This window comes from Neomonachus schauinslandi, chromosome 13 (genome assembly GCF_002201575.2).
Source record: "Neomonachus schauinslandi chromosome 13, ASM220157v2, whole genome shotgun sequence".
Taxonomy (NCBI): domain Eukaryota; kingdom Metazoa; phylum Chordata; class Mammalia; order Carnivora; family Phocidae; genus Neomonachus; species Neomonachus schauinslandi.
In genome coordinates, this window is record NC_058415.1 from 85091345 (window position 1) to 85117695 (window position 26351).

At 40.0% G+C, this 26351-nt stretch overlaps 1 protein-coding gene across 1 annotated transcript; it reads left to right on the plus strand.

Annotated features, from left to right (window-relative positions):
- On the plus strand, positions 1-25908 carry ZBTB43 (zinc finger and BTB domain containing 43). Its single transcript, XM_044920490.1, has 3 exons — positions 1-12; positions 3691-3810; positions 20491-25908. The coding sequence occupies exon 3, from the start codon at positions 20514-20516 to the stop codon at positions 21915-21917; it is 1404 nt and encodes a 467-aa protein (XP_044776425.1). The 5' UTR covers positions 1-12; positions 3691-3810; positions 20491-20513; the 3' UTR covers positions 21918-25908.
- Positions 25909-26351: the final 443 nt, after the last annotated feature.

Below are 26351 nucleotides of genomic sequence, written 5' to 3' on the forward strand. Positions count from 1 at the left end.
GATCCCGCCCCGGTACGACCGCCGGCCTTTCGGGGGCGCAGTGTGGGTGCGGCGTGGCGGCCTCGGGTTCGAGCCAAGGCCAGGAGAAGGGCTGCACCCGGACTTTGCTGGTATCTGCCTCTGTTTACTTCTAAGTAGTGTTTCATCTCTGTTGCGGTCTCTGTCACCTGTTGTCACCTGCCCTTTCTGCCTCTCAACTCTGCCCCTGTCAACTTTGTATTTCTCTCCAGTTTATCTCTCTTGAGCCCATCTCTATCTGGACTCTTTTTATTTCTGTCTCTACTTTGCTTGTGTTTCTTAACCCTGTGTTTCCCTCTCAATCTTTACGCTCATTCATGGCCTGCGTGTCAGCCCTGCTCTTTGGCCATCTGTGTTTCTGCCAGTTTTGTGTCTTTCTCTCTTGTTTGTACCTCTCCTAACTGGGTTTGTCTGGGCGGGGCAGGGCAGGCTTGCCCGGACCTCTGAGCCATGCAAAGTGACTCATGACCCCGTGAAGCTTCCTGCACTGGTGACATTCTCAGTGACTACACTGCAGTCTACCCTCAACTCTGACAGGTGTCGCCCAACATAAGTGTACGGGTGCAGGAGCTCCTCCTGGCAGGCAAACCGGAGACCATCTCAGGGCCAAAGTAGCTTGATAAATCCTTGCCTTTTCTTACCCATGGTTTTTAAGACTGCACTCCACTTTAAGCCTCCATCCACTTACTCCAGGATGGCCTCCAGGGCTCTCAGGAGCCAAACTCTCTTTGAGTTCTAGCTGCTTAACTAGGCCTGTCTACAGGCAAAGGAAGGGTCAGTCTGAGAGTCTCTGCCCCTTGGGGCTCATGGAACAGCAGGATTTCTGGGAAAGCTGTATGCTTAGTTCAGAGATTGTGTCAGTATGTGCAGTTAAATTATTAAGAAACCTAATAATTTGGGATTTCATTCTTTGCTTTACTAAAGTACTCACTGGAGAAATAAGCCAGACACATAAGAACAAATATCGGATGAGTTCACTTATGTGAGGTATGTAAAATAGGCAAATTCATAGAGACAGAAAGTAGAATATAGTTTACCAGGGGCTGGTAAACTATATTCACAGGAGGGGATGGAGCGTTATTGTTTAACAGATACAGAGTTTTAGTTTGGGATGATGAAAAAGTTCTGGAAATGATAGTGGTGATGGTTGCACAACGTTGTGAATGTGCTTAATGCCACTAATTGTACACTTTGAAATGGTAAATTTTATGTTAAGTATATTTTACCACAGTACAGGGAAAAAAACCCTGCTCATTGGAGAAGCTTGGAACTAACCAGATCTTTGAAAATGTGATTTTAAAAATTTATTTTGTGGATCTTAGAACATTTAGTTGAGCCTACATTTGTTGATGCCTGCTCTCATCACAGCTAATATCCTTAGAAAAGGAGTTCGGTTAAAAAAAATTGGCTAACGGGTGCCTGGGTGGCTCAGTCGGTTAAGCGACTGCCTTCGGCTCGGGTCATGATCCTGGAGTCCTGGGATCGAGTCCCGCATCGGGCTCCCCGCTCGGCGGGGGGGGCTGCTTCTCCCTCTGACCCTCCCCCCTCTCATGTGCTCTCTCTCATTCTCTCTGTCTCAAATAAATAAATAAAATCTTTAAAAAAAAAAAAAAAAAATTGGCTAAAATCTTCCCTCAAGTTTTCTACTTTTGGCAGATTCCTGCCCTGGCTCTTCTCCCTCTATGTTCCTTGGATTCGGTGCAGAAATCTGCATACCCATGGGGAATTTGAGGAAATTTTGCTTTTTACATGAAGAAAACTCTTAGGGTTGGAAAAATAACCCTGTTATTATGATAATGCAAAATTATGTGTCATTTCCTGTGTGTTTTCTGATGGAGGAGGCTTTTGTATTATGTTCTCTTATTTAAGCTGTCAGGTTGCGGGTATGGTAGTTTATCAAGCTTTCTTGCGGGATATAGCAGCTGAATTACTACTGTATGGAATCTTAGATACCATCGATTGTTTACTACCAAAGGAGGAGAAAACACTGCCAATTAAGCTATGACGTGCTTTTTTAATCATTTAGGCTTCTAAAAAATTTTTTTTAAAAGATTTTATTTATTTGAGAGAGAGAGAGAGAGAGCACAAGCAGGGGGAGGGGCAGAGGAAGAGGGAGAAGCAGGCTCCTGGCTGAGCAGGAAGCCTGATGTAGGGCTTGATCCCCCCACCCTGAGATCATGACCTGAGCCGAAGGCAGCCACTTAACCAAGCCACACAGGCGCCTTAGGCTTATAAAAGTTCTTATTGAGAAGACTTATTTAGATATTTTTAAATAACATCATTCTAAAGCCTAAATAAAAAGAAAAAGAAGTGAAATAAATTGGTTAAAGTGTTTGTTAAACTTTTAACATTCCTACTCTTTTGACTACTTTTCAGTTCAGAGTTGGGTCCATACTTTTCCACAGTGTCCTCCTTTGTGCCTTCAGAAACACTGATGAGGCTCTCAGGAATGCTCTATCATTGTCTCAGGCAGTGACAAGCATTAAAATTTCCACTTGGCCATCACATCCTGATTGCAGAAATTTTGAAATATGCCTCTTAAAATCAGTTGAATGTACTCTGTCATTTTCATGAACTTTTCCTTTTTACCTTATTTATATTTACAGTTGAAATAGAAAGATTTTTGTCGTATTTGTAACATGTTTAGGACAAAAACTTTATTTTGTCGGTTTGTAGCTAATCATTTTCCTGAAACTTAGTGCTGTTTTCTGCCTTTTGCTTTTTTCTTGATTTGAGCTTCTTACCCCGAATGCTAATGAGTATGAGCGTGCATTTAAAACCATTTCCTTGGCTATATTGTAATGTAATGGCAGGATCACTGATAAGTGGGGAGTTAGTGGTTAGAACAATACCTTCTCTTTTGAATCTCAGAGTTTACCACAATGGAATGTTTGCCCTGAAGTTTTAAGTAAAACATTCAGCAGTGGCTTAAAATTAAAGGGAGACAAGAATCAGACCTCTTCAAGTAGCTAGCTCATTTTTTAAAAAATGATAAAGTAGGTTTTACTGAGTTCTTTGGCTAAAGTGTTCCGCTTAAAACCTGTAGGAGTGCTGATTGGCAGTGGTCTGGAGGCTGAAAACACTTTTCCAAAGGATATTTTAATTCTGTAAAGGTACATAGACATTTATCAGTGTTGGTTTTCTATTTTTAACCAATGTGCCATGGTATTGTAAGATGTTATCAAAACTGGGCGACGGGTTGAGGGGTGTACAGAACTCTTGGCATTTTTTGTAACTTTTCTGTAAATCTAAATTATTTCAAAATTGAAAATCTATTTAAAAAATACAATGCAGAGGGCGCCTGGATGGCTCAGTAGGTTAGGCGTCTGCCTTTGGCTCCGGTCATGGTCCCAGGGTGCTGGCATCAAGTCCCACATCAGGCTCCTTGCTCAGCAGGGAGCCTGCTTCTCCCTCACCCTCTGCCTGCTTCTCCTCCTGCTTGTGCTCTCTCTCTCCATCAAATAAATAAAAACCTTTTAAAAAATAAATTAAATTAAAAATACAACACAGAAGCAAAGAAGGTACAGAATAGAAGTTAATATAACCAAAAATACTAGTGTTGATTAGTTTTCTTTCTGCTGCTCACACCTGTGGTATTAGCAAGGCGCATGGACACGGTAAATGTCACCAGCATCTCTTTTACATTTTCAACATGATTTTTTCTTTCAGAAGTCAGTGCGATTTTAATTTGAAACAAAACTGAGAATGGGTTTCTCTTCCTCATTCATCCATACTGCTTTGTGATGGCCATGGCATAACGGGCTTTTTCCCAGGAATACAGCTTTGCATTAGGTAAGCTATGAACTTACTAAAAAGACAGTTTTTTAAATTGTTTACTAAAATGGTTTCTTTTTCAGCAAAAATAATGATGTTGTATTTAATTGCTCTAGACCACAGTTTCTTTTACTTCTCTTCTGGGGAGGAGCTCTTGCGTATTTTAAGACCAATCACTGCTTTATATCATACCCTTACAGCATGTAACTTCAGCGAAATTTCTCTGCCAAGTGACTTTTTTTTAACTTAGAAAAATAAGAGTTAAATTAAACTGATTTGAATCCTGACCTACCACTTCTGAGATATATGACATTGGGCAGGTCTTTTAATCTTCCTGAGCTTCAGTTTACTCCTCTTTAAAATGAGTATGAGGGGGGCGCCTGGGTGGCTCAGTTGGTTGGGCGACTGCCTTCGGCTCAGGTCATGATCCTGGAGTCCTGGGATCGAGTCCCGCATCGGGCTCCCTGCTCGGCAGGGAGTCTGCTTCTCCCTCTCCCACTCCCCGTTTGTGTTCCCTCTCTCGCTGTGTCTTTCTCTGTCAAATAAATAAATAAAATCTTTAAAAATATATATAATAAAATAAAATGAGTATGAGGATTCAGGGGTATTGCAAGACCCAGGTTTCCATAGTCTGCTTTGTGAACTGTAAAGCATTTGACAAATATAAAGAATTTTGGTAGGCATGGGGTATTGGTATTTTTGTACATTTGTGCCAGTCTTTAGATTTACTAAAGTGGTATTTACTGTGTTTAAATGTGCTCCCTACAGTAAGCATGCACATTACCCTCTGTTCTGATTAAGAAATCTCTGGAGGGCTTCAAGACTGATGGGTCTGCTTCCCTATTATATTGCTATCTGTGTTTTTCAGACATGTAATTGTGTTTAAATAATGTGTAAAACTTGACATACTGTTCTTTAGCTGTATAATAAATACAGGCTACTGTTAAATTCATCAAAGTTGGAAGAGACCTTAAAGGTCATCTAGAGCTTGGTGATTCTTCAATATTTCCCTGTTTTTCCCTGCTTTTAAAAAAGCCAAAGAGCCGGGGCGCCTGGGTGGCTCAGTCATTAAGCATCTGCCTTCGGCTCAGGTCATGATCCCAGGGTCCTGGGATCGAGCCCTGCATCGGGTTCCCTGCTCCACGGGAGGCCTGCTTTTCCCTCTCCCACTCTCCCTGCTTGTGTTCTCTCTCGCTGTCTCTCTCTGTCAAATAAATAAATAAAATCTTAAAAAAAAAAAAAAGGCCAAGGAGCCTCCATGAACTATGGAGGGAATGAGTGGGGATAGGTGTGCATGTTTTAGAACTGTTACTGTTGGGTTGGTTTTGTTTTGTTTTTGGTTTTTGTTTTTTTCTTAACTATGTGCAAGATAAAATTGCTAGTACCTCATTAAGTCTGAGGATGGTAAATAATTTGCTCTGGAGTTTAGGAATGTGTTGTATATTATAGATTATTTCAGTTTTATTTCTGAAAATAGTATTCACCTTTACCTTCCATACCAACATCAGGCTGTATTGGGCCTGAGCAAGTGTTTTGAATTTGAATTCCAACTGCACCACCCAGTAGTTATATGACCTTAAGCAAGTAGTTTAGCCTCTTTGTTTCCTATTCTATACAATAGGAATGAAAAATACCTACCAGTGGTTTGTTTTGAGGACTAATGAGATAAAATACATACAGTGCTTTTGTACAGATTTTGGAACAATGCACACATTTAATAAATAGTAGATGCTGTTATTATCTCTACTAATTACAACATTTTCCTAGTTACCCAGTTTGGAAACTTGGTAGTCAGTATAGGTAACTAGTTTACTTAACATCACTTTATTTTTTAAACCACTTTATTAAGATATAATTCACGTGCAATTAAAAGTTTTTTAGTGTATTCAGTGGGTTGTATACCCATCACCACAATCTAATTTGAGGATTTTCATTCCCCCCACCACCAAAAAAAAAAAACAAAACCCCGGTTAGCAGTCAGTCACTCCCGTTTCCTTTTCCCATAGTTTCTGGCAGCCACTGATTTACTTTTTGTCTATAAGTGTTTCTATTCTGGACATTTCTTATAAATGTAATCATACAAGATGTGGCCTTTTGTATCTAACTTCTTTCACTTAGCATAATGTTTTCAAGGTTCAGCCATGTTATCACATCTATCAGCACTTCATTCTTTTTTATTGCCAAAAGATTGCAATAAAAATCCAGGTATAGAATATAGGTTGACAGATTTTTTCTTTGAGTACTTTGAAGACACCTGTCTTGCATTGTCTACTGTCTCCTGACTGACATTGTTTCTGACAGAAAGTTTAAGAATAAAGAATAATATTTCATTGTATGGATATACCACCTTCTGTTTATTCAGTCATCACATGAGGACCTTTGGGTTGTTTCCACTTTTGGCCATGATGGATAATGCTGTTGTGGATATTCCTGTGTAAATTTTTGTGAATATCATATGTTTTCATTGCTCTTGGGAATATATCTATGAGTAGAATTGTTGAGTTACATGGTAGCTGTATGTTTAACTCTTTGAGGGACTGCTAAACTATTTTCCAAAGTCGCCACATCATTTTATATTCCCACTAGCAATGTATAATGGATCCTTCCACATCTATATCAATACTTGTTTTTGTCTGTTTTATTTATCATAGCCATCTGAATGGGCAATATCTCATTGTGGTTTGAATTTGCATTTCCCTAGTGAATAATGATTTTTGAGCATTTTTTGTGTGCTCATTTGTATATCTTCTTTAGAGAAATGTCTTTTCAAATTCTTTGCCCATTTTTCAGTTGTCTGCTACTAAATTTTAAGAGTTTTTTAAATATATTCTGGATATAGGTCACTTAACATTTACGTGATTTGCATATATTTTCTCCCATGTTGGAGGTTACCTTTTCACTCCCTTGATGGTATTATTTGTGCTTTGCGTTACCTTGCATGTTCCTGCTTACCAATTCAATTAGTCCTACCAATTCTACCTTTTCCATACTCACTGTTACTTTCATTGCCTCAAACCTTGATTATATTTGCTGAAATCTTTTTTTTTTTAAGATTTTATTATTTATTTGAGAGAGGGGGCAAGAGCTGGGTGAGGGGCAAAGGGAGAAGCAGACTCCCTGCCCTGGACTCTAGGATTATGACCTGAGCCCAAGGCAGACACTTAACCAACTGAGCCACCCAGGCACCCCTGCTGAAATCTTACAATTAAGCCTGTACTTCACACTTACTCCTGCTTTTAAGTGCATCAGCAGATTATCTTTCCTGAACATATTTCACAACATATCACTGAGAAGTTTCCAGTGCTGCCCGCAGTGCCCACATTTAAAGTTCAGATTGAGCCTTTAGCAGGGTAGTCCCAGCAATCCTGTCCAGGTTTATCTCCCACCACACCCTGTCACTTGTAGAAGGAAGCACAGGAGTGATCTTGAGTGAAAGAGAGAGCTTGTGAGCTGGCTTTCGGGTGGTAGTTTTACCATAGGTGAGGACCTTGCCCTCAGTGGGATGGGAGCAATAACTCAGTTTCTTCAATGTGCCATACTCAGAGTGCACTTGACCCACAAGAGATTAAAGAAAACAAACCAGAATGCCATGCGATTTATAATTTTTCTTTCTATGTTAGTAAGTGAGGTGGGCTTACAGTTTTTTCATGTCTAATTTTGATACCAGGGTTTAAATAAAAGTAATTAGTAAGTTTTCTCCCACCATTATTCCCTTGCTCCTCTTATTCCTCTGTAACAGTTTATACAGCGTAAGAATTAATTTGCTTTATAGAATTTTCCCATAATTATTCTAGGCCTGGTGTGCTTTTGGAAATCATTTGAACTGTTTGGTAATTTCTCCACAGTTATCTGTTTAGATTTTTTTTTTCTTCTCAGGTCGATTCTGATAATTTATATTTTTCTATAAAACTTTTTATCCATGAGATTTTAAAATTTCTTAATGTGGAATTGTCTAATTGTCTTCTATATGTCGTTATATTCCATTTCTTATTCCTAATTTTGTGAATTTGACATGCCAGTTTTAATTTCTTCATTGTTTTAGAATTAAGAATTTTGTTTAATTATTGGGTGGGGTTTTTAAGATTTATTCTTTAATATTTCTGGACTTATTACATTGTGTAATCACATGTAATCAATGTGCTCTGTGTGTGCATTTCTGCTTTGGGGATAACTGATGCTTTCTGTGCCCACTTTTTTTTAATGTCCTATAAAAACCTAATAAAAGATGTGTTATTTGTAGACTGTAGAGGTTGTATGTTTCATTTAAATTAGCATTACCAGTGATACCAATCTAAGTTTCTACATCCCAATTATCTTTTGCCTACCTGGTTTAAGGATTAAAAAAGGAAAATTTATATTTCTTACTACAATTATGTTTCTGTCACTCTTGTTTCCTGACGACTATATTACATTTACACATAGTTTGAGAAATAACTCTCACTGTGAATTAATGGTATTCATTGACTAACAATAAACTTGCAAAAAAAATAACAATAAGCTTTTGTCCCATTTGGTGCTATTTACATTGAATCTTACTTTGATATTAATAATGTTGCCTTGTTTACTGTTGTTTTCATATACCCATTCTTTTGACTTTTGACCTTCTTGGTGATGAATTCTATTATTGTTTCTGTATCTGAACAAGTATTTTGCCTTTATTTTGAAAGCTATTTTGATTGGGTATAGAATATAGGTCAACAGGTTTTTTCTTTGAGTACTTTGAAGGCACCTGTCTTGCATTGTCTACTGTCTCCTGACTGACATTGTTTCTGACAGAAAGTTTGCAGCCTTTTTATCTGTGGTTCTCTGTATAAAATGGCTCTTTTTTCCTCTGGCTGCTTTTAAGAGTTTTCTTATTACTGGTTTGAAGTGATTTGATTATGGTATGGCTTGGTGAAGTTTTCTTTATGCTTCTTGTGCTTGGAATTTGTTGAGATTCTTGGATGTGTGGGTTTATTGTTTTCATGAAATTTGGAAAGATTTTTGACTATTATTTCTTCAGATTTCAGTTTTTAGACCCTCCACCTCCTCTCCTTCAGGGACTCCAATTAGGTGCCTTGAAATTGTCTCAGGGCTCACTGATACTTTGTTTCCCCTTCCCCTCTCCTTTTTTTTTGGGGGGGGGGGTTCCTTTTTTTTCCCCTCCCTGTTTTATTTTAGGTTGTTTCTATTGCTGTGTTTTCAGGTTCACTGATCTTTTTTCTGCAGTGTTGTTATTCCTCAGTGTTTGCTTATTTGTGTTTAATCTGTAGAAATTTGATTTGGGTCTTTTTTTATAGCTTCCCTGTTTACCTACTATGCTTAATTTTCCTCTATTTTCATAAACATATGGAATACAGAATTTTCTACCAGTTACATAAATTTGTCATTTCTGGGTTTGTTTCTGTTGATCAGATTTTTTCTTTCTTTATTATGAGTTATATTTTCCTGCTTCTTTGCATGCCTGGTGATTTGTCATTGGATGCCAGGCATGGATTTTACTTTCCTGGGCTCTGAATATTTTTGTACTATGTAAATATTCTAAATAGTTTGATCCTTTTTTTTTTTAAGATTTTTTCAAAGATTTTTATTTATTTATTCATGAGAGACAGAGAGAGAGAGGCAGAGGGAGAAGCAGGCTCCCAAGGAGCAGAGAGCCCGATGCGGGACTCGATCCCAGGACCCTGGGATCATGACCTGAGCTGAAGGCAGACACTTAACCATCTCAGCCACCCAGGCGCCCTAAGATTTTTTATTTATTTATTTGACAGAGAGAGACACAGCGAGAGAGGGAACACAAGCAGGGGGAGTGGGAGAGGGAGAAGCAGGCTTCCTGCCGAGCAGGGAGCCCGATGCGGGGCTCGATCCCAGGACCCTGGGATCATGACCTGAGCCGAAGGCAGACGCTTAATGACTGAGCCACCCAGGCACCCCTAGTTTGATCCTTTTGAGGCTTGTTTTTGAGATCTGTTTAACAGGAACAGAGCTGTATTTTGTTTAGCGCTAATTTGCCCCCACTACTGAGACAAGACTTCTGAATACTTAGGACTTTTCACTCTGAAATTTTCTATTAAATATTTTATTTGATTGCTCCTTCTACTCCATTCAATTCTGCTCTAGTACACTAACTAGCCGTACTTTGGATCTCTATTCCCTGTTCTCCTGTTCTATTCTCTTCTCTCTTGCTGTTTTCATATTTTTATCCTCCTCCTGCATTCTGATAGAAGTTCCCCCAGAGTGCCTTCCACATCGCTGATTCCTTTTCTACTGTTGCAGTTCTGCTCCTGATTGCCTGTTTAAATTTCTGCTCTGTTATTTCTCTACATCTTTAAGTCATCGGCTCGTTTTTCATAAAGACCATGTTTTCATAAGTTTGTGGAAACATCATTTTAAAAGTGCTATCTAGGGACTCCTGGGTGGTTCATTCGGTTAAGTATCTGCCTTGCGCTCAGGTCATGATCCCAGGGTCCTGGGATCAAGCCCCGCATCAGGCTCCCTGGTCAGGGAGAGTCTGCTTCTCCCTCAGCCTCTCCCCTGACTTGTGCACACACTCTCGCTCTCTCTCTGTCAAATAAATAAATAAAATCTTTAAAAATAATAAAAATTAAAAAAATTAAAATGCTATCTAGAGGGGCACCTCGGTGGTTCAGTCAGTTAAGCGTCTGATTCTTGGTCTCAGCTCAGGTCTTGATCTCAGGGTCGTGAATTCAAGCCCCATGTTGGGCTTCACACTGGGCATGGAGCCTACTAAAAATTAAAATAAAATAAATAAAATAAAAATACTGTCTAAGCTGTGCTCTTTAGGGGCACCTGGTTGGCTCAGTCAGTAGGGCCTGTGACTCTTGATATTGGGATCTGAAGTTCAAGCCCCGCATTGGGCACAGAGCTTACTTAAAAAAAAAACAAACAAAAAAACCTGTGCTCTTTGTTTACCCGTTACTATTTTCTTCATTTTTGTTACTGTAGAATGTATTTACAGACCCCATGTACTTACAGAATAAAACTAACCAGGTTTTTAATTCTTTAGAGGGAAACATTCTGCTTGGGTCTGAAAAATTTCCCCCTTTGTGAGTGGGTCATTTGGGTTTTTTTTTTTTTTACCATATACCTGAATGCTGTTAGAATCAACTCTTAGTTCTTTAGCTGGAGGACAGGCCGAACCATCCTGACACCAGGGGTTAACTTGAACTGAATGGCTGGGGTCAGAGGCTAGGTCTTAGATACTCTTAGGAGAGCTTGAGCTCTGTGCACTTTCTTCTGTGTTATTGAAATTGTTTGTTTTTTAAGGTTTTATTTATTTGAGAGAGAGAGCCTCACGCAGAGGGAGAATGAGAGGGAGAAGCAGACTCCCCACTGAGCAGAGAGCCAGATGCAGGGCTTGATCCCAGGACTCTGAGATCATGACCTGAGCTGGAGGCAGACGCTCAACCGACTGAGCCACCCAGGCTCCCCAAGTGTTAGTGAAATTGTGATACCAGGGACCTACTTTAGTCTCTTTGGCCCAGCTAGCAAATGTCTCTGCCTCCTTCCTAGGGCTACTACTGAGCCCCACCCTCTCATGTCATGTTTTTAAAAAATTTCTGCTGAGGCACTATGCAACCTCTGGTATTCCAGTGCAGCCAGCAACGAATGTTGCTAATCTACAGGACCTGTCCCATAGTCCACTCTGGAATTTTAGCCATGGATGGACCCTTCCAAATGAACAGGCATTAGTGTTTTTCTCTCAGGATTGCTGCTACTGTATCAGGATTGTCTGGGGTAGTAGGTGGAGTTGCAGGGGTAATGTCTCTTTTCAGTCTGACCCCATCTCCACTCTGTCCTTAATTAAAGTTTAACCAGATAACTCTGGTACCTAGTTTCGAGGACTAAGGCCAATTTTTTTCATTTTTCCTAGATTATTTTGGTTAGGATATGGTAAATGGGAAGAATTAAATACTGCTCTCAAGTCTTCCCTCTTACTGAAAAGATATATGACTGTAGGATATACCAGGTCCCCTCCTGAATTTCTCTTGAGTTTATAATTCTCTTGTGGTGCTTTTATCATGCTTTGCCTTGAATAACAGAGTTGTATGCATGTTTGGGTTTTTTTTTTTATCTTCCCTACCAGATTATAAACTCTGGACAGTGAGATTCCTTGATCATTTTAGAAATTCCCCCACAGTACTTTGCATATATAGTATTTTATGTTGGTTTACTTATTTATGTGTTTATTTTAGTGAGTTAATTACTTCTGTGAAAGTTTTTTAAACAATTGAAACAGCAGCTGTACTATTAATATAGATCACAACTGCTTGTGAGCTTATAAATTGGCTTATATAGCAGGAGAACTGGAAGGAGAGGTTCAAGCTTTACATGTTAGTAAGATCAGGGAATATGTAGAAATACCACACTCACCCAAAGTTAAGGGCAGAGGTCAGATACTTGTATTTTATTTTTATTTTTTATTTTTTTTAAGATGTGATTTATTTATTTGACAGAGAGAGACACAGCGAGAGAGGGAACACAAGCAGGGGGAGTGGGAGAGGGAGAAGCAGGCTTCCCGCGGAGCAGGGAGCCTGATGGCGGGGCTCGATCCCAGGACCCTGGGATCATGACCTGAGCTGAAGGCAGACGCTTAACGACTGAGCCACGTAGGTGCCCGGTAACTCCCATTCCTAATTCCCCTGAGCCCATGACAACCTCTAATCTTTTTTGTCTCTGAATTTGCCTATTCTAGGTATTTCACATACGTGGAATTATACAACACGTGTCCTGTTGGTCTGGCTTCTTTAAGTTAACATTTAGCATGATTTAGCATAATGTTTTCAGTGTTTATATTGTAACATGTATAAGAGGTTTATTACTTTTTATATTCTGTGTTCTGTCTTTTAGGTGTCATTGATTTGTTGTAACGTGGTTTAAGTCCTCTATTTCCTTATAGATCCTATAAGGGTGGGTTTTTTCTATCCATTACTGAAAGTGAGGAATTGGAGTCACTACCTGTTGTTGTAGATTGGCCTGTTTCTCTCTTCAACTTTGTCCATTTTTGCTTCATATATTTTGTTCCATATATATTCTCTTGTTAGGTGCATATATGTTTATGGTTGTTACATCATCTTGTTAGATTGAACCTTTAATCAATATATAATGTCCTTTGTTCTTGTAACCTCTTTGACTTAAAGTCTATTTTGTCTGATAATAATATAGTCACTCTAGCTCTTTGCATGGAATATCTTTTCTCTCATTTTACTTGTCTCTTATAGACAGGATATAAATAAATCATGTTTTTTAATAAACCATCTGCCAATCTCCACCTTTTATTTGGAGAGTTTAATCCATTTACATTTAAATACTGGTAAGGAAGGATTTACTTCTACCATTTAGCTGTTTTCTGTATATCTTGTATGTTTTTTGTTCCACAGTTCCTCTACTACTACCTTTTAAAAACAGTTAAAAATAAAATAAAAACATTTATTTACTCTTCTTTTGGTATGCCATTTTGATTTTCTTCTTTCCTTTTCATGTATATTGTTTTCTTAGTGATTACATTGAGGTTTACAATTAATGTCTTAAACTTTAGCAACAGCATAGTTTGACTAATTCAAACTTAGTTCTTTTTTTTTTTTTTTTTTTTTTTAAGAGAACACTGTTGTGCCCTTGAGTGGGGATAGGGAGGTGTGGAGAGGGAGAGAGAGAATCTTAAGCACGCCCCACTTGGGGCTCCATCTCAGGACCCCAAGATCATGACTTGAGCCGAGATCAAAGTTGGACGCTTAACCAACTGAGCCACCCTGGCACCCCCAAACTTAGTTTCAATAGTACACAAACACTCTGCTCCTTACATAATCCATCCCTCTCCCTTCATGTTGTTATTGTCATGGATTACATCTTCAGACCTTGTCTATTAACATAGACTTATAAGATTTATTGTTTTATGCATTTGCTTTTTAAAGCATACAGGAAAAAAGAAGTTATAAGTCAAAAGAATGGTAACAGCTTTTATGTTTATGTTGTTAACCTTTATCAGTGGTCTTCAATCCTTCATATGCCTTGGAATTATTACCTCGTATTCTTTTGTCTCAGCCTGAAGGACCCCTTTTTATCATTTCTGGTAGAGGAGGTCTAATGGTAATGAATGCCCTTAGCTTTTGTTTATCTGGGAATGTCTTAATTTCTCCTTTATTCAAGAAAGGATAGTTTTGCCAGATAGAGAATTATCAGTTGACAGTTTTTTCTTCTAGCACTTTAAATGTCATACCACCGCCTTCTGGCCGCGACGGTCTTTGATGAAAAATTAGCTGTGAATCTTATTAAAGATCCTTTTTTATGTGATGAGGCACTTCTTTCTTGCTGCTCTCAACTCCCTTGTCTTTGACTTTCTGCTGTTTAACTTCTAGTGTGTGTAATGTGGCTCTCTTTAATTTTACCCTACTTGGAGTTTTTTGAGCGTCTTGGATGTATGGGTTTGTCTTTTATCAAATTTGGGGAGTTTGCTACCAATATTTCTTTTAATACTATTTCTACCTTTTCTTTCTTTGGAGACCCACATGCTGTGCGTGTTGGTACATTTGATGGTGTCCCACACGTACCTCAGATTGTGCTCATTCCTCTTCATTTTTCTTTCTATCCCTCCGACTGGATAATTGCAATTGCTTTGTCCTTGAGTTTGCTGATTTTTTTTCTTTTGCCTATTTAAATTTGCCATTGAACACCTCTTGTGGATTTTTTATTTCAACTTGTATTTGTTTCCTATGTCTTTCAAACAAAACACCACAGACTAGATGGCTTAAATAACAGGAATTTGTTTTTTCACAATTGCAGAGGCAAAAAGACCAGGATCATGGTGTTGGTAGATTTGGTTTCTCCTGAGGCCTTTCTTCTCAGCTTGCAGATGGCCACCTTTTCACTGTATCTTCACATTGTGCACACCTCACATGTTTCTCTGTGTGTCCAAATTTCATTTCTTAAAAGAATACTAGTCAGATTGGATGAGGGCCCACCCTAACAACCCTATTTTAATTGCCTCTTTAAAGGCCTTACAATCCCAAAACAGTCACATTCTAGGGTACTTGGAGAGTTGGGGCTTCAACATGAATTTTGAAGGGATACAACGCAGCCCACAACACGGCTATTATTCTTCTTGGCTCCAGAATTTCTGTTTGGTTCCTTTTTATAATTTCTGTTTCCTTGTTGACATTTTTCTCCTGATTTCCTTTAGTTTGCCCATAGTGGGTTTTTTGGGTTTGTCTTTTTTTTTTTTTTTTTTTTAAGCAATTTGAGCATATACAAGGCAGATGTTTTTAACAATTTTGGCTAGTAATTCCAATGTATGGATTCTTTTTCTTGTGAATGCACCTATTTTCCTTTTTCTTTGTATACTTTTTATAGTTTTTGGTTGAGAGCTTGAACATTTTATGTATTCTAGTATGGTAACTCTTGAAATCAGATTCTTCCCATCCTATGGGATTTCTTTTGTTACTTGTTGAGGGCTGCAGTTGTCTGTCTGCATGACAATTTTTCCAAACAATTTTACAAAGTTTATATCACCTTGTTGCTTTTAGTCACTGAAGTTTCATTATGTGGTCAACCTGTGACATGACAGACTTCCTTAAATACTTTGACCCAGGTCCTGGGGGTGGATGGGCAGGGGAGTGTTTATCTTTTTGAAATTTTATGATCAGTGCCGCTGGGGAAGCCACTGCAGCTTGAGCAGGCCAAAACAAAGCTATGTGGATCCACTCTACTGGCCAGAATGCAAACCCCCCAGCTTTTGAAGGACGTAATCCTTGTTGTCCTCCCTGGCATGAGCCAGCCACTTTAGGAATGTGGGCCACTATCCCACAGGGTGGTGCGGGGGTAAGGAATGGGGATTATAGTTGGTTTATGCATATAGCTCTTAGTGAGGACCAACAGCCTCTCTCTTCAGCCGGCATTGTCTTGGTTGCTACAAGCGTCTGATCAGATTCCAGAGTTCTGAAATAGTTGATTCTGATTATTCAACAGTTTACTGGTTGTTTTGGTGGAGGGACTGATCCCTAGAGCTTCCTATTCCACCATTTCCTCTATACCACTTATGACATTGATTTTCATAGAACTGTATTTAAAAGTCTTGTTCTCAGTCACTTAAGATTCCATAAAAGATACTTGAAATTTTGAGGAAAAGATTAGTATTCAGTAACAGTGTTGGAAAAATAGGCTAGACATTTTGGAGGGAAAAGGGCTGGATCCCAACATTACTCCTTATGCCAAAACAAACTCTTTGTGTATTAAACATTTAAATGCTTTTTAAAAAAATAATACCAGGAGGAAAAAACTAATTCTTTTTACTTTTTAAAAATAATCTTGGAGTTGGGAATGCCTTTCTATGTCTAGTACAAAACCCTGGAGCCATAAAAGCAAAGATTGGGTAATTTGTATACATTTCAAAGTTAATTTCCTGCATTTATTAAAAAAACTACAAATCAGTAAGATGAATTGCCCAATTTATTTGAGCAAAGAATATGACTGATAATTTATAGGAAAAACAAATGACAGTAAACATGAGTAAAGAATATCATTCTCATTCATAATTAAAGAAATGTTGATCAAAACCACAATGAATCATGGATTATTAATTTAGGAGATTTGCAAACTTTTTCTTTCTGGTTTGATAATGTCTGGTGTTGTTAAGAGTGTGGAGGAGTAGACACTGTTGTTTGTTGTTGGTAGGAGTGGGTCTTGGTGCAACCTTTCTGGAAAGTACCTTGGTGTAATACACATCAGAATGTCAAATGCACAGCCCTTTGACCCAGCAGTTCCATTGGTAGAGATTACCTTATAGATATTTCCAAAGATATGCCAGGATAGTTATGCGTAGGTGTATAATTATATTGTGTATATTATAATAGCATTGCTCATAATTTCAAAAGCCCAGACATTTGAAATTCTATAAGAATAGAGCTGCTTAAATTAGGATATGTCCATATAGCAGGAGGATATAGTCATTAAACAGAACTGAATTAGCTCTTTCTGTGCTAATGTGATACATTAGTCCATTTGGGCTACTATAACAAAATACCATAGACTGGGTGGCTTATAAACAACAGAAATTTATTTCTCAGAGTTCTGGAGGCTAAGAAGTCCAGGGTCAAAGCGCTTGTAGATTCTGTGTCTAGGGAGGACCCACTCCCTCGTTCATAGATAGCTTGTCTTTTCCATGTGTCTTTACATGGCCAAAAAGGCAAAGTAGTCTCTGTGTCTCTTTTAATTTTTTAATTTTTTTATTAAGTAAACTCTACGCTCAATGTGGGGCTCGAACTCAACTCAACCCTGAGATTGAGTCACATACTGTACCAACTGAGCCAGCCAGGCGCCCCTAGTGTCTCTTTTATAAGGACTCTGCCCTTGTGACCTCATCACCACCTAAAAACCCTCCTCCAAATACTATCACATTGAGGGAATAGGTTGTTTTGTGTTTTTTTTAAGATTTTATTTATTTGACAGAGAGAGACACAGCGAGAGAGGGAACACAAGCAGGGGGAGTTGGGGAGGGAGAAGCAGGCTCCCCACTGAGCAGGGAGCCCGCTGCAGGGCTCTATCCCAGGACCCTGGGATCGTGACCTGAGCCAAAGGCAGATGCTTAATGACTGAGCCACCCAGGCACCCCGAGGGAATAGGTTTCAACATGAATTTGGGGGGACACAATCAGTCTATACGATGTCAGAAGTTCTACAAGATCTATTAAGTGACAAAAGCTAAATGCAGAATAAAATGTAGGTAATGTCTGAAACAAATAATACATTATATGTTAAAAAAAGAAGAAGAAGATAGCAGGAGGGGAAGAATGAAGGGGGGGAATCGGAGGGGGAGACGAACCATGAGAGACTGGACTCTGAGAAACAACCTGAGGGTTCTAGAGGGGAGGGGGGTGGGGGATGGGTTAGCCTGGTGATGGGTATTAAAAAGGGCACATTCTGCATGGAGCACTGGGTTTTATGCTCAAACAATGAATCATGGAACACTACATCAAAAACGAATGATGCAATGTATGGTGATTAACATAATAATAATCTTTAAAAATGTAGGTAATGAACCCATTTGGGTAAGGATTTTTAAGGCTATATATGATTTATTCTGATATATGCACATAGAAGTTTCTAGAAATATATGAGTTTGTTGAGGCGCCTGGGTGGCTCAGTTGTTAAGCATCTGCCTTCGGCTCAGGTCATGATCCCAGGGTCCTGGGATCGAGCCCCACGTCAGGCTGGCTCCCCGCTCCGCGGGAAGCCTGCTTCTCCCTCTCCCACTCGCCCTGCTTGTCTTCCCTCTTTGGCTGTGTCTCTCTGTCACAGAAATAAATAAAATCTTAAAAAATATATATATATATATGAGTTTGTTAATGGTGATTTTCTTTGGGAGGGGGAATAGGAATAAATGGTGAAGAATTTTGGTTTTTTTTTTTAAACAACTTTCTTTAAATGCCTTTACATGTGTATTATTTCCCCCTTTTTTTTCAAATAGCTAAAACCCAAATTCTACAGTGATGTGATCTAGTAGAGAATCTATTTACCCAGATATAGTTCTCAGAATTTCCATACTTCTAAGTCTTACGTTTATATACTACTAAACTTCTCGTTTTGAAATTGCAAATACCTGAATAGTTTATTTCCTAGTCTATTTTTGTTTTAAATTATCATGAAATGTTTTAAGAGGTATAGCCATAAATTAATGCTTTTTCTAAAAACACTTATCTTACCTCCAGAATTTATTAATGAATAACCTGGTATTTTGGCATCTTCCTAGAAGAGGCAGAATGATGTTATAGGAAAGATAGCATAGGCTTTGAAGTCATAGAGACCTAGAATCAAATCCCAATTTAATAAAAATTAGCTCTTATTTTAACCTTGGGAAAGTTACTTGAAATAGCCAAACCTGATAATATCAGTCTCCGCATTTGCAGAGTCATTATAAAGATTAAGTGAAAACAAGGTGTTCAGGGATGCCTGGATGCCTCAGTCATTAAGCGTTTGCCTTCAGCTCAGGTCATGATCCCAAGATCCTGGGATTGAGCCCCACATCGGGCTCCCTGCTCAGCAGGAAGCCTGCTTCTCCCTCTCCCATTCCCCCTGCTTGTGTTCCCTCTCTTGCTGTGTGTCTCTCTCTGTCAAATAAAATCTTAAAAAAATATATGCCTTAAAACCCCAGATTTTCGGGGCGCCTGGGTGGCTCAGTCATTAAGCGTCTGCCTTCAGCTCAGGTCATGATCCCAAGGTCCTGGGATCGAGCCCCACATCAGGCTCCCTGCTCAGCAGGAAGCCTGCTTCTCCCTCTCCCACTCCCCCTGCTTGTGTTCCCTCTCTCACTGTCTCTCTGTCAAATAAATTATTTATTTCTTTAATAAAATCTTAAAAAAAAAAATGCCAGATTTTCTAAGTATGAGATTAAAAAAAAAAAAAAACAAACCCAAAGATTGAAAGTCATCTTTGAGAGATAGGGAGAAAGACCAAGAAAAGAAACTAATGTGTCTCGAGTAATTACTATATAGCAGGGACTCTACACCTTTTTTTCTTTTTTAAAGATTTTATTTATTTATTTGACAGAGAGACACAGCGAGAGAAGGAACACAAGCAGGGGGAGTGGGTGAGGGAGAAGCAGGCTTCCTGCTGAGCAGGGAGCCCGATGTGGGGCTCGATCCCAGGACCTTGGGATCATGACCTGAGCTAAAGGCAGACGCTTAATGACTGAGCCACCCAGGCGCCCCGAAAATCTGGCATTTAACAATGTTTGGATATAGTATTAGAGCCAGGTGACAGCGCCAATAAATCTCTTGGGTTTACTGGTTTATTTTAATTTACTATGGAATTATGGGGTATGAGCAGGATATCTAACGGAGTTTATCTTGTTAATTGTTGCTGTTTGAAATTTTCTCTAATGCTTGACTACCCCACAAAATATATTTACAGTAACAACGCAGGCAATCCTTTATTCCTTGTTATAGCTTTATCTTCGGATTGAGTTCATTTAGTAACAGGGACAATATTTACTATGCTCTTTGGTCTATAAACAACTTGGAGACCATCAGATAGAAGGAATACCTTGTCTTCCCACTTAATTCTGCTTCATATCAGAAGCTCCTACAGGGCTAAAATTCTGATGGCCACCAGAGAAACTCATGTTGTTTGGGGCTTCGGTGAGTTTGCCCCTGTGGTGCTGAAGGACCAAAGGCAGGATTGTTCTGGCCACTTCGGCCCCATTTCCCCTCACTCCCAGGCTGGTGTATAGCCTAATGGTCTTGCAGTTCCTTACAGTTGCTGAGTTCATTCTTGTCTCAGAACCTTTGCATAGTTTTTCCTTCTCACAATTCCATCCTCACTTTCTCACCCCAACTTGGCAAATGTGGATCGAATCTGAGGTCTCTTAAAAATTCTGTCATTTGGATAGTACTGTGTTTGTTTGGACTAGAAATATTTACTTTGTTTTATTTAGGAGATTCATAAAGCTTACAGATCACATCTCTGTGGATTCTATTCTCTCATTCACAGACAGGCAAAATCAAGAGTTAATACCATGAAGAGTGGTGGGTGGTTCCTGTTTCTGGCATACTCACACCTGCAAGCCTTGCTCTGGGGGATGAATGCTCCGCCCACTAGTGCCCACAGGCAAGGGGACTTGATGGAACTATGGAACTTGTCTCAGTTTTCTTAGTGATCTGTAAGTTTCTCTTTGGGCTGGAATTAGGACTAATTTTTCTTTCTCTTGTAGCACTGAACAAGATTTGTGATGAAATGGAGCCTGGAACAAACTCTTTTCGAGTAGAATTTCCTGATTTTTCCAGCACCATTCTGCAGAAACTGAACCAGCAGCGCCAGCAAGGACAATTATGTGATGTCTCCATTGTTGTCCAAGGCCACATTTTCCGGGCACACAAAGCTGTTCTTGCTGCCAGTTCACCCTACTTTTGTGACCAGGTACTCCTGAAAAACAGCAGGAGGATTGTTTTACCTGATGTGATGAACCCAAGGGTATTTGAGAACATTCTCTTATCTAGTTACACAGGACGTCTAGTCATGCCTGCTCCAGAAATTGTTAGTTACTTAACAGCAGCAAGCTTCCTCCAGATGTGGCATGTGGTAGACAAATGCACTGAGGTTTTAGAGGGAAACCCTACAGTCCTTTGTCAGAAGCTAAATCATGGCAGTGACCACCAGTCTCCAAGCAGCAGTAGTTACAATGGCCTGGTAGAGAGCTTTGAGCTGGGCTCTGGGGGCCATGCTGATTTCCCCAAAGCCCAAGAACTGAGGGATGGAGAGAATGAAGAGGAGAGCACCAAAGACGAGCTGTCATCTCAGCTCACTGAGCACGAATACCTTCCCAGTAACTCGTCCACAGAGCATGACCGGCTGAGCACAGAAATGGCGAGCCAGGATGGGGAGGAGGGGGCCAGCGACAGTGCCGAGTTCCACTACACCCGGCCCATGTACAGCAAGCCCAGCATAATGGCTCACAAACGCTGGATCCACGTGAAGCCTGAGCGCTTTGAACAGGCATGTGAGGGCATGGATGTGCACGCACCCTATGATGAGCACCAGGTCACTGAATCCATCAATACCATGCAGACAGAGCACTCGGTCCAGCCTTCAGGAGTAGAGGAAGACTTTCATGTCGGGGAAAAAAAAGTGGAAGCAGAGTTTGATGAACAGGCTGATGAAAGCAATTATGATGAGCAGGTGGATTTCTATGGCTCTTCCATGGAAGAGTTTTCTGGGGAGAGGTCAGATGGGAATCTAATTGGGCACAGACAGGAGGCTGCCCTAGCATCAGGCTACAGTGAGAATATTGAAATGGTAACAGGGATTAAAGAAGAAGCTTCCCATTTAGGATTCTCAGCCACTGACAAGCTGTATCCTTGTCAGTGTGGGAAAAGTTTCACTCACAAGAGTCAGAGAGATCGACACATGAGCATGCACCTCGGTCTTCGGCCTTATGGCTGTGGTGTCTGTGGTAAGAAATTCAAAATGAAGCATCATCTCGTGGGCCACATGAAAATTCATACAGGCATAAAGCCGTATGAGTGTAATATCTGTGCAAAGAGATTTATGTGGAGGGACAGTTTCCACAGGCATGTGACTTCTTGTACCAAGTCCTACGAAGCTGCAAAGGCTGAGCAGAATACGACTGAGGCTAACTAAAAATAGGATCTGGCCCTTGAGTGGCAGGCACAAAAATAAACTATGGTAATTATGCAAATCTGGGCACAGATGATGCGTGCTACTTGCTATTATGAGAGAAGCTTAAAAAAAATGGAAGATATTTCTGAAAGACCAGCTCTAAGTAGGCCAATTTAAAAATCTAATTCCTCAAATTTGTATGTTCCTGTCCAGGCCTGGAGTGGGTAATGGGGAGAAGTTAACCCACCTCCCAGCTGGCGAGGTAAAACTTCAGGCCCGTTGTTGTGATGGAGGCAGGTGGACTTGGTGATCGAGACACCTGCGCTTGGAACTGGACTCCAGCCTACCAGTTCTGTTTCAGGTGGCAGCAAATTTTGATCACTCGTTACAAGGTCATGTTGGGATTTTATTTAGCTCTCACCATAGATAACTTAGGTAATGTGGATTTGTTTTGGTAGCTGCCTCACTGAATGAAATGCTACTTAATGTAAAAGCTACACATAATGTGATTCCTAGGATGCGAAAGTGATTAACAGAGCTCTCTGGTTTTATTTTCTCTAAAGGGTATTTTAACTAAAAACTATGGAGATGCTAAGAGGGTGATGTTCTAAGTATAAAACAAATAACTTACGGTACAAGCTTCAATTTCTGTTAAGATGCCACTGTCACGATGTGTTTCAGACTCTTGATAAGGCAAAGTTTTGTATTTTAGTACTAACATTTAGTTTGGACAATTGTATCTAATTGTAATTCTCTAGGGTGCCAGAGATAGGTATTTCTAATTGGTTTGCTGTCCCAAATCCTGTTTAATTATAGCATCCACACAGTGGGATCTGCTCTGTGGCTAGTAGGCGTCTAGCCTGCTTTGACTCTGGCCATGGTACCATTGGCTGCTGCAGCCGTTTCTCTCTCAGATCATGATGCTTCATGAGGTCAGTCAGTGAGCACAGTTAGTGGGAACGAGCCAGAAGTCATGGCTGAGAGTTACCTGTGCGCGGAAGTTTATGGAGGGAATACAGTGACACTCCCAACTGTCAGTGAGAGTTGCTGAGTAGCAGAATTTTGAGCGGCAGAAGAAAACAACTGCCCAAGCAAAAAGAGTCTTGAAAATACACTGGTGGGGGAGGTAGTCTCAGCAGGGCACGCTGAGCTAATGCTGCCAGTTCTTTAGGAGTGCTGGAATGTGTTTTCAAAGGGGGAAAGAAGGAATCCTAATTTTAGAAAGTAGTCTACAGATTTCATGCTCCCAAATTCTAGGTAAAGCTGCATAAATTTACAAGTCCACGTAGCTGTACGCACCAGAAACCAGCAAGAAAAGCAGCTGTTCTTTTCGACCTTTTCTGCAGCTCGGGCAGATGTTTTAGGTTAAAAAGGAAGCCTCTATTCGGGATGCTTTCAAGCTGCGTCAGGTATCTGAAGTTCTCACCAGGGTAGGACAGGGTGCTACTCTTATGTCAGCTTTTCCACAAATTACTGGTCTTTTACTTCCAAGTGGAAACTTTTTTCCTTAAAATAAAAAATAACTTTTCCTGGATTTGAGGTGAAATTTTGTTTCAAAAGTTTGGCTTTGCTCCAGTGTGATAGACATTGCTGGCAATGGCCTCTGGTCCTCAAGCTCCAACCACAAAGGCATCTACTTGTTGAACGTTTTCTGGAAAGGGGAAAGAAAGTACTTATTTACCAGTTAACTCTTGCAGTCTACATTACAAAACAGGGATCTATTCATTAACACTGTATCATTCTCGATATATAAAAAGCACTTTGTATTTAAAACTTTATTATAAATATATATATATATATATTGATTTTTTTAACCTAGAAACTAGATATTACCTCTTGGTTGTTTGCCACATTAATACCCTCTTTGTGTCAAAATTTCACCGGTTAACAGTCCTTTCTCTGCATACCTGACAGATGTGTATAGAGGTGACTGTGCAAGCAGAGCTCAATTGCTCCTTCTCTTTTGTTTTTTCATGTTAGAAGCCAATGGGTTTTAGGGATGATCCTAGCCATTATGTGTGAGAAGAAATTGTTTTTTTATTCCTACTGATTTCAGTACCAAGGCAGTGAAGCCATTTTGTTCTGCCAAAAGCTGATCACCCTCTCCCATGGTATTAGCAAATCATTTTCTAAGGATTTGGAAGGTTTGATGTGGGTTTCCCATTAAAGATTATATTCAAATGAGCATTGGGACATTTTGGGAGAAGAGTCTGAGAAGTAAAATCAAAATACTCTAGAAAAATCACGGTTCTTCAGTTACGCTGCAATTAGGACAGCACCTTTGTTATGAGTAATGTTGAAGAACTCTTGCTCAGCCAGGAGTGGTGGGCAGCCCTGGGTGGCAATTTGGGAAGTAGTCAGTTGTGCTGGGACTTACCTCATGTTGTGAAGAAAGGTGTCTTTTATCGAAATCCTAAGAAGCTAAGTATAGAATTTAAAAGTGTAAGTTCCTCACATCTGCTGTTTTAAGTTGTTTATAGTAGTTGGGGTTTCCTTTAAAATTCGGGTTGCTAATCGGGTCAGTTAGACCCTGCGAGGTGGTTGGACATCTGAAATGCTGGCCATGTTCAGAGAAATGGGGGACAGAGATTGCCTTAGTTTGGATAGTGGAAGTGAATTTTTATAAACTTTGCTTTTTAGGATTAGGAGATTGTACTGGATTACTACCTTTTCTCTCCTGCCCACTCTGGGTTGGATAGTCTCTCTCTGTAGCCTCAGTACAGCTTTAGAAAATCTTTATCCTTCCAAATGAGTTTGGATAGTTGTGGGTAACATTTTCCAAACAGTCTTTCAGGGATCGTGTTAATGGCCCACAACCAAGGTATTTGTCCCCTACTTTGAGTCTTAACTGTGGTTCTTCTCCAGTCCCAGTGGGAAAGGGCTTCAAGGCACCATCAGTGGTATTTAATATTAGTATTTATACCATGCCTTTAATTTTAGATCTACACATTACAACAATCCACTTGGTCAAGTAGGGATCACCATCTAAGGAAGGACTGCGGTAGCCTTTCCTCACGTGTTGAGGGTTACCCTCAGGCGCTCCCGGGCCCCAGCCTATTGATTCTGATTTCTAGATCTCACCTTCCTCTAATCCCTTCTGTAGGCCACGGCTTTCAAAGAGTCTACCCAAAAGGGTCTTCTCCATTCTAGTGGCCATTTGCTGAACCAAACTGACCTGGCGCTAGCTTCTAGCTGTTTGGGAGAGCTGCTTGGTCTCAGTGACCCTTTCCTGCAGAGGCACGTGCATCCTCAAACTGCTGCCTAAGTGACATGGGGGCAGAGCAGAAGCAGCTCAGTTGTGTTTGTCCTGGGGAGGGGGATTTGCTGCAGCCCCCTGCATGAGGGTGGGGAGGGCTTCATCACACCAAATCCAGGAGTTTGTCTTTGTAAAGGTCTCATTTAGGAATGCTGGAAACCAAGCAGCATATTTACGCCCTTCCCCAAACCTCCATCTGTGCCACACTAATTCTGTGATTTAATTGCTTTCATGGGTCGCTAACTTTGTTGAGTAAAACCAGGGTTTGTTTGTTTGGGTTTTTTTCTTTGCTACTTATATATTTAAAGGTACATGTTCCTTATTTCAAATTTCTACTGATAGTGCCCAATGGGAAGATGCTGGAACACGTTTTGCAAATGTGACTTTTTTTTTTTTTTTTTTTTAGTGTTGCTTGAAGCCTGTGTCCTATTATGTCAGTTGCTGCTGCCTTCTTTCCTTTTATGAGGTTCCCAATGTTTCTTCCAGAAAATTACTTTATTTATGCAAGTCAGGTGACTCTTAGACCACAAAACCATTTGATGATAAACAGATTATCATTAGGTGCATATCTTATTGATATTTTGTGAAATGTTATGCCTGTGTTGCAAAAGTTGAATAGTTTTGTCTTTATATATTGCTGTCTTCAGTGTACAGCATGGTTTTACTTAATTGAATGTTACTGTTTAATATTTTCTTCTTATAGAAGAGACCATGCCCTTTTGTATGACATGTTTTAATAAATGTTATCCGTCAACTTTGTAAAAGTTTTGTTTTTCACTCTGGTTATATGACCACATGTCTTTGTTTTCATCCTGGCTTTTGCCCCCTGAGAATAAAACTTAGGTTGTGGCCTTTTGATAAGTAAATGCCAAATGGATAGTCTGACCAAATTGGTAGTGAGTGAGCATTTGCTGCGTCAGGCATTTATGATGATTATCTCATTTTAACCTCCCACCAGCTCTATCAGGTACCTAGGTGTGCTAGATATTCTATTGGCTCCTACAGATCCCCTCCTTAGTCTGTACTTCGCTCTGGAGGTTGGCCTCTGCAGATCTATCTGGTCTTCTGGTCAGGGTCCACCAGAGATGCTCTGGAAGGAGCTTGGCGGATTAGAGGTGAAGAAGTCGGTGAATTCATTCCCCTGGCTCCTTTCTGCCAGGTGTGGGTTGACAGTGGCAGGGCTCCTCTGCCTAAGGCCA

Bases quoted from the DNA above. Each gene is read 5' to 3' on its own strand.
- ZBTB43 (XM_044920490.1), top strand. From the start codon at position 20,514: ATGGAGCCTGGAACAAACTCTTTTCGAGTAGAATTTCCTGATTTTTCC.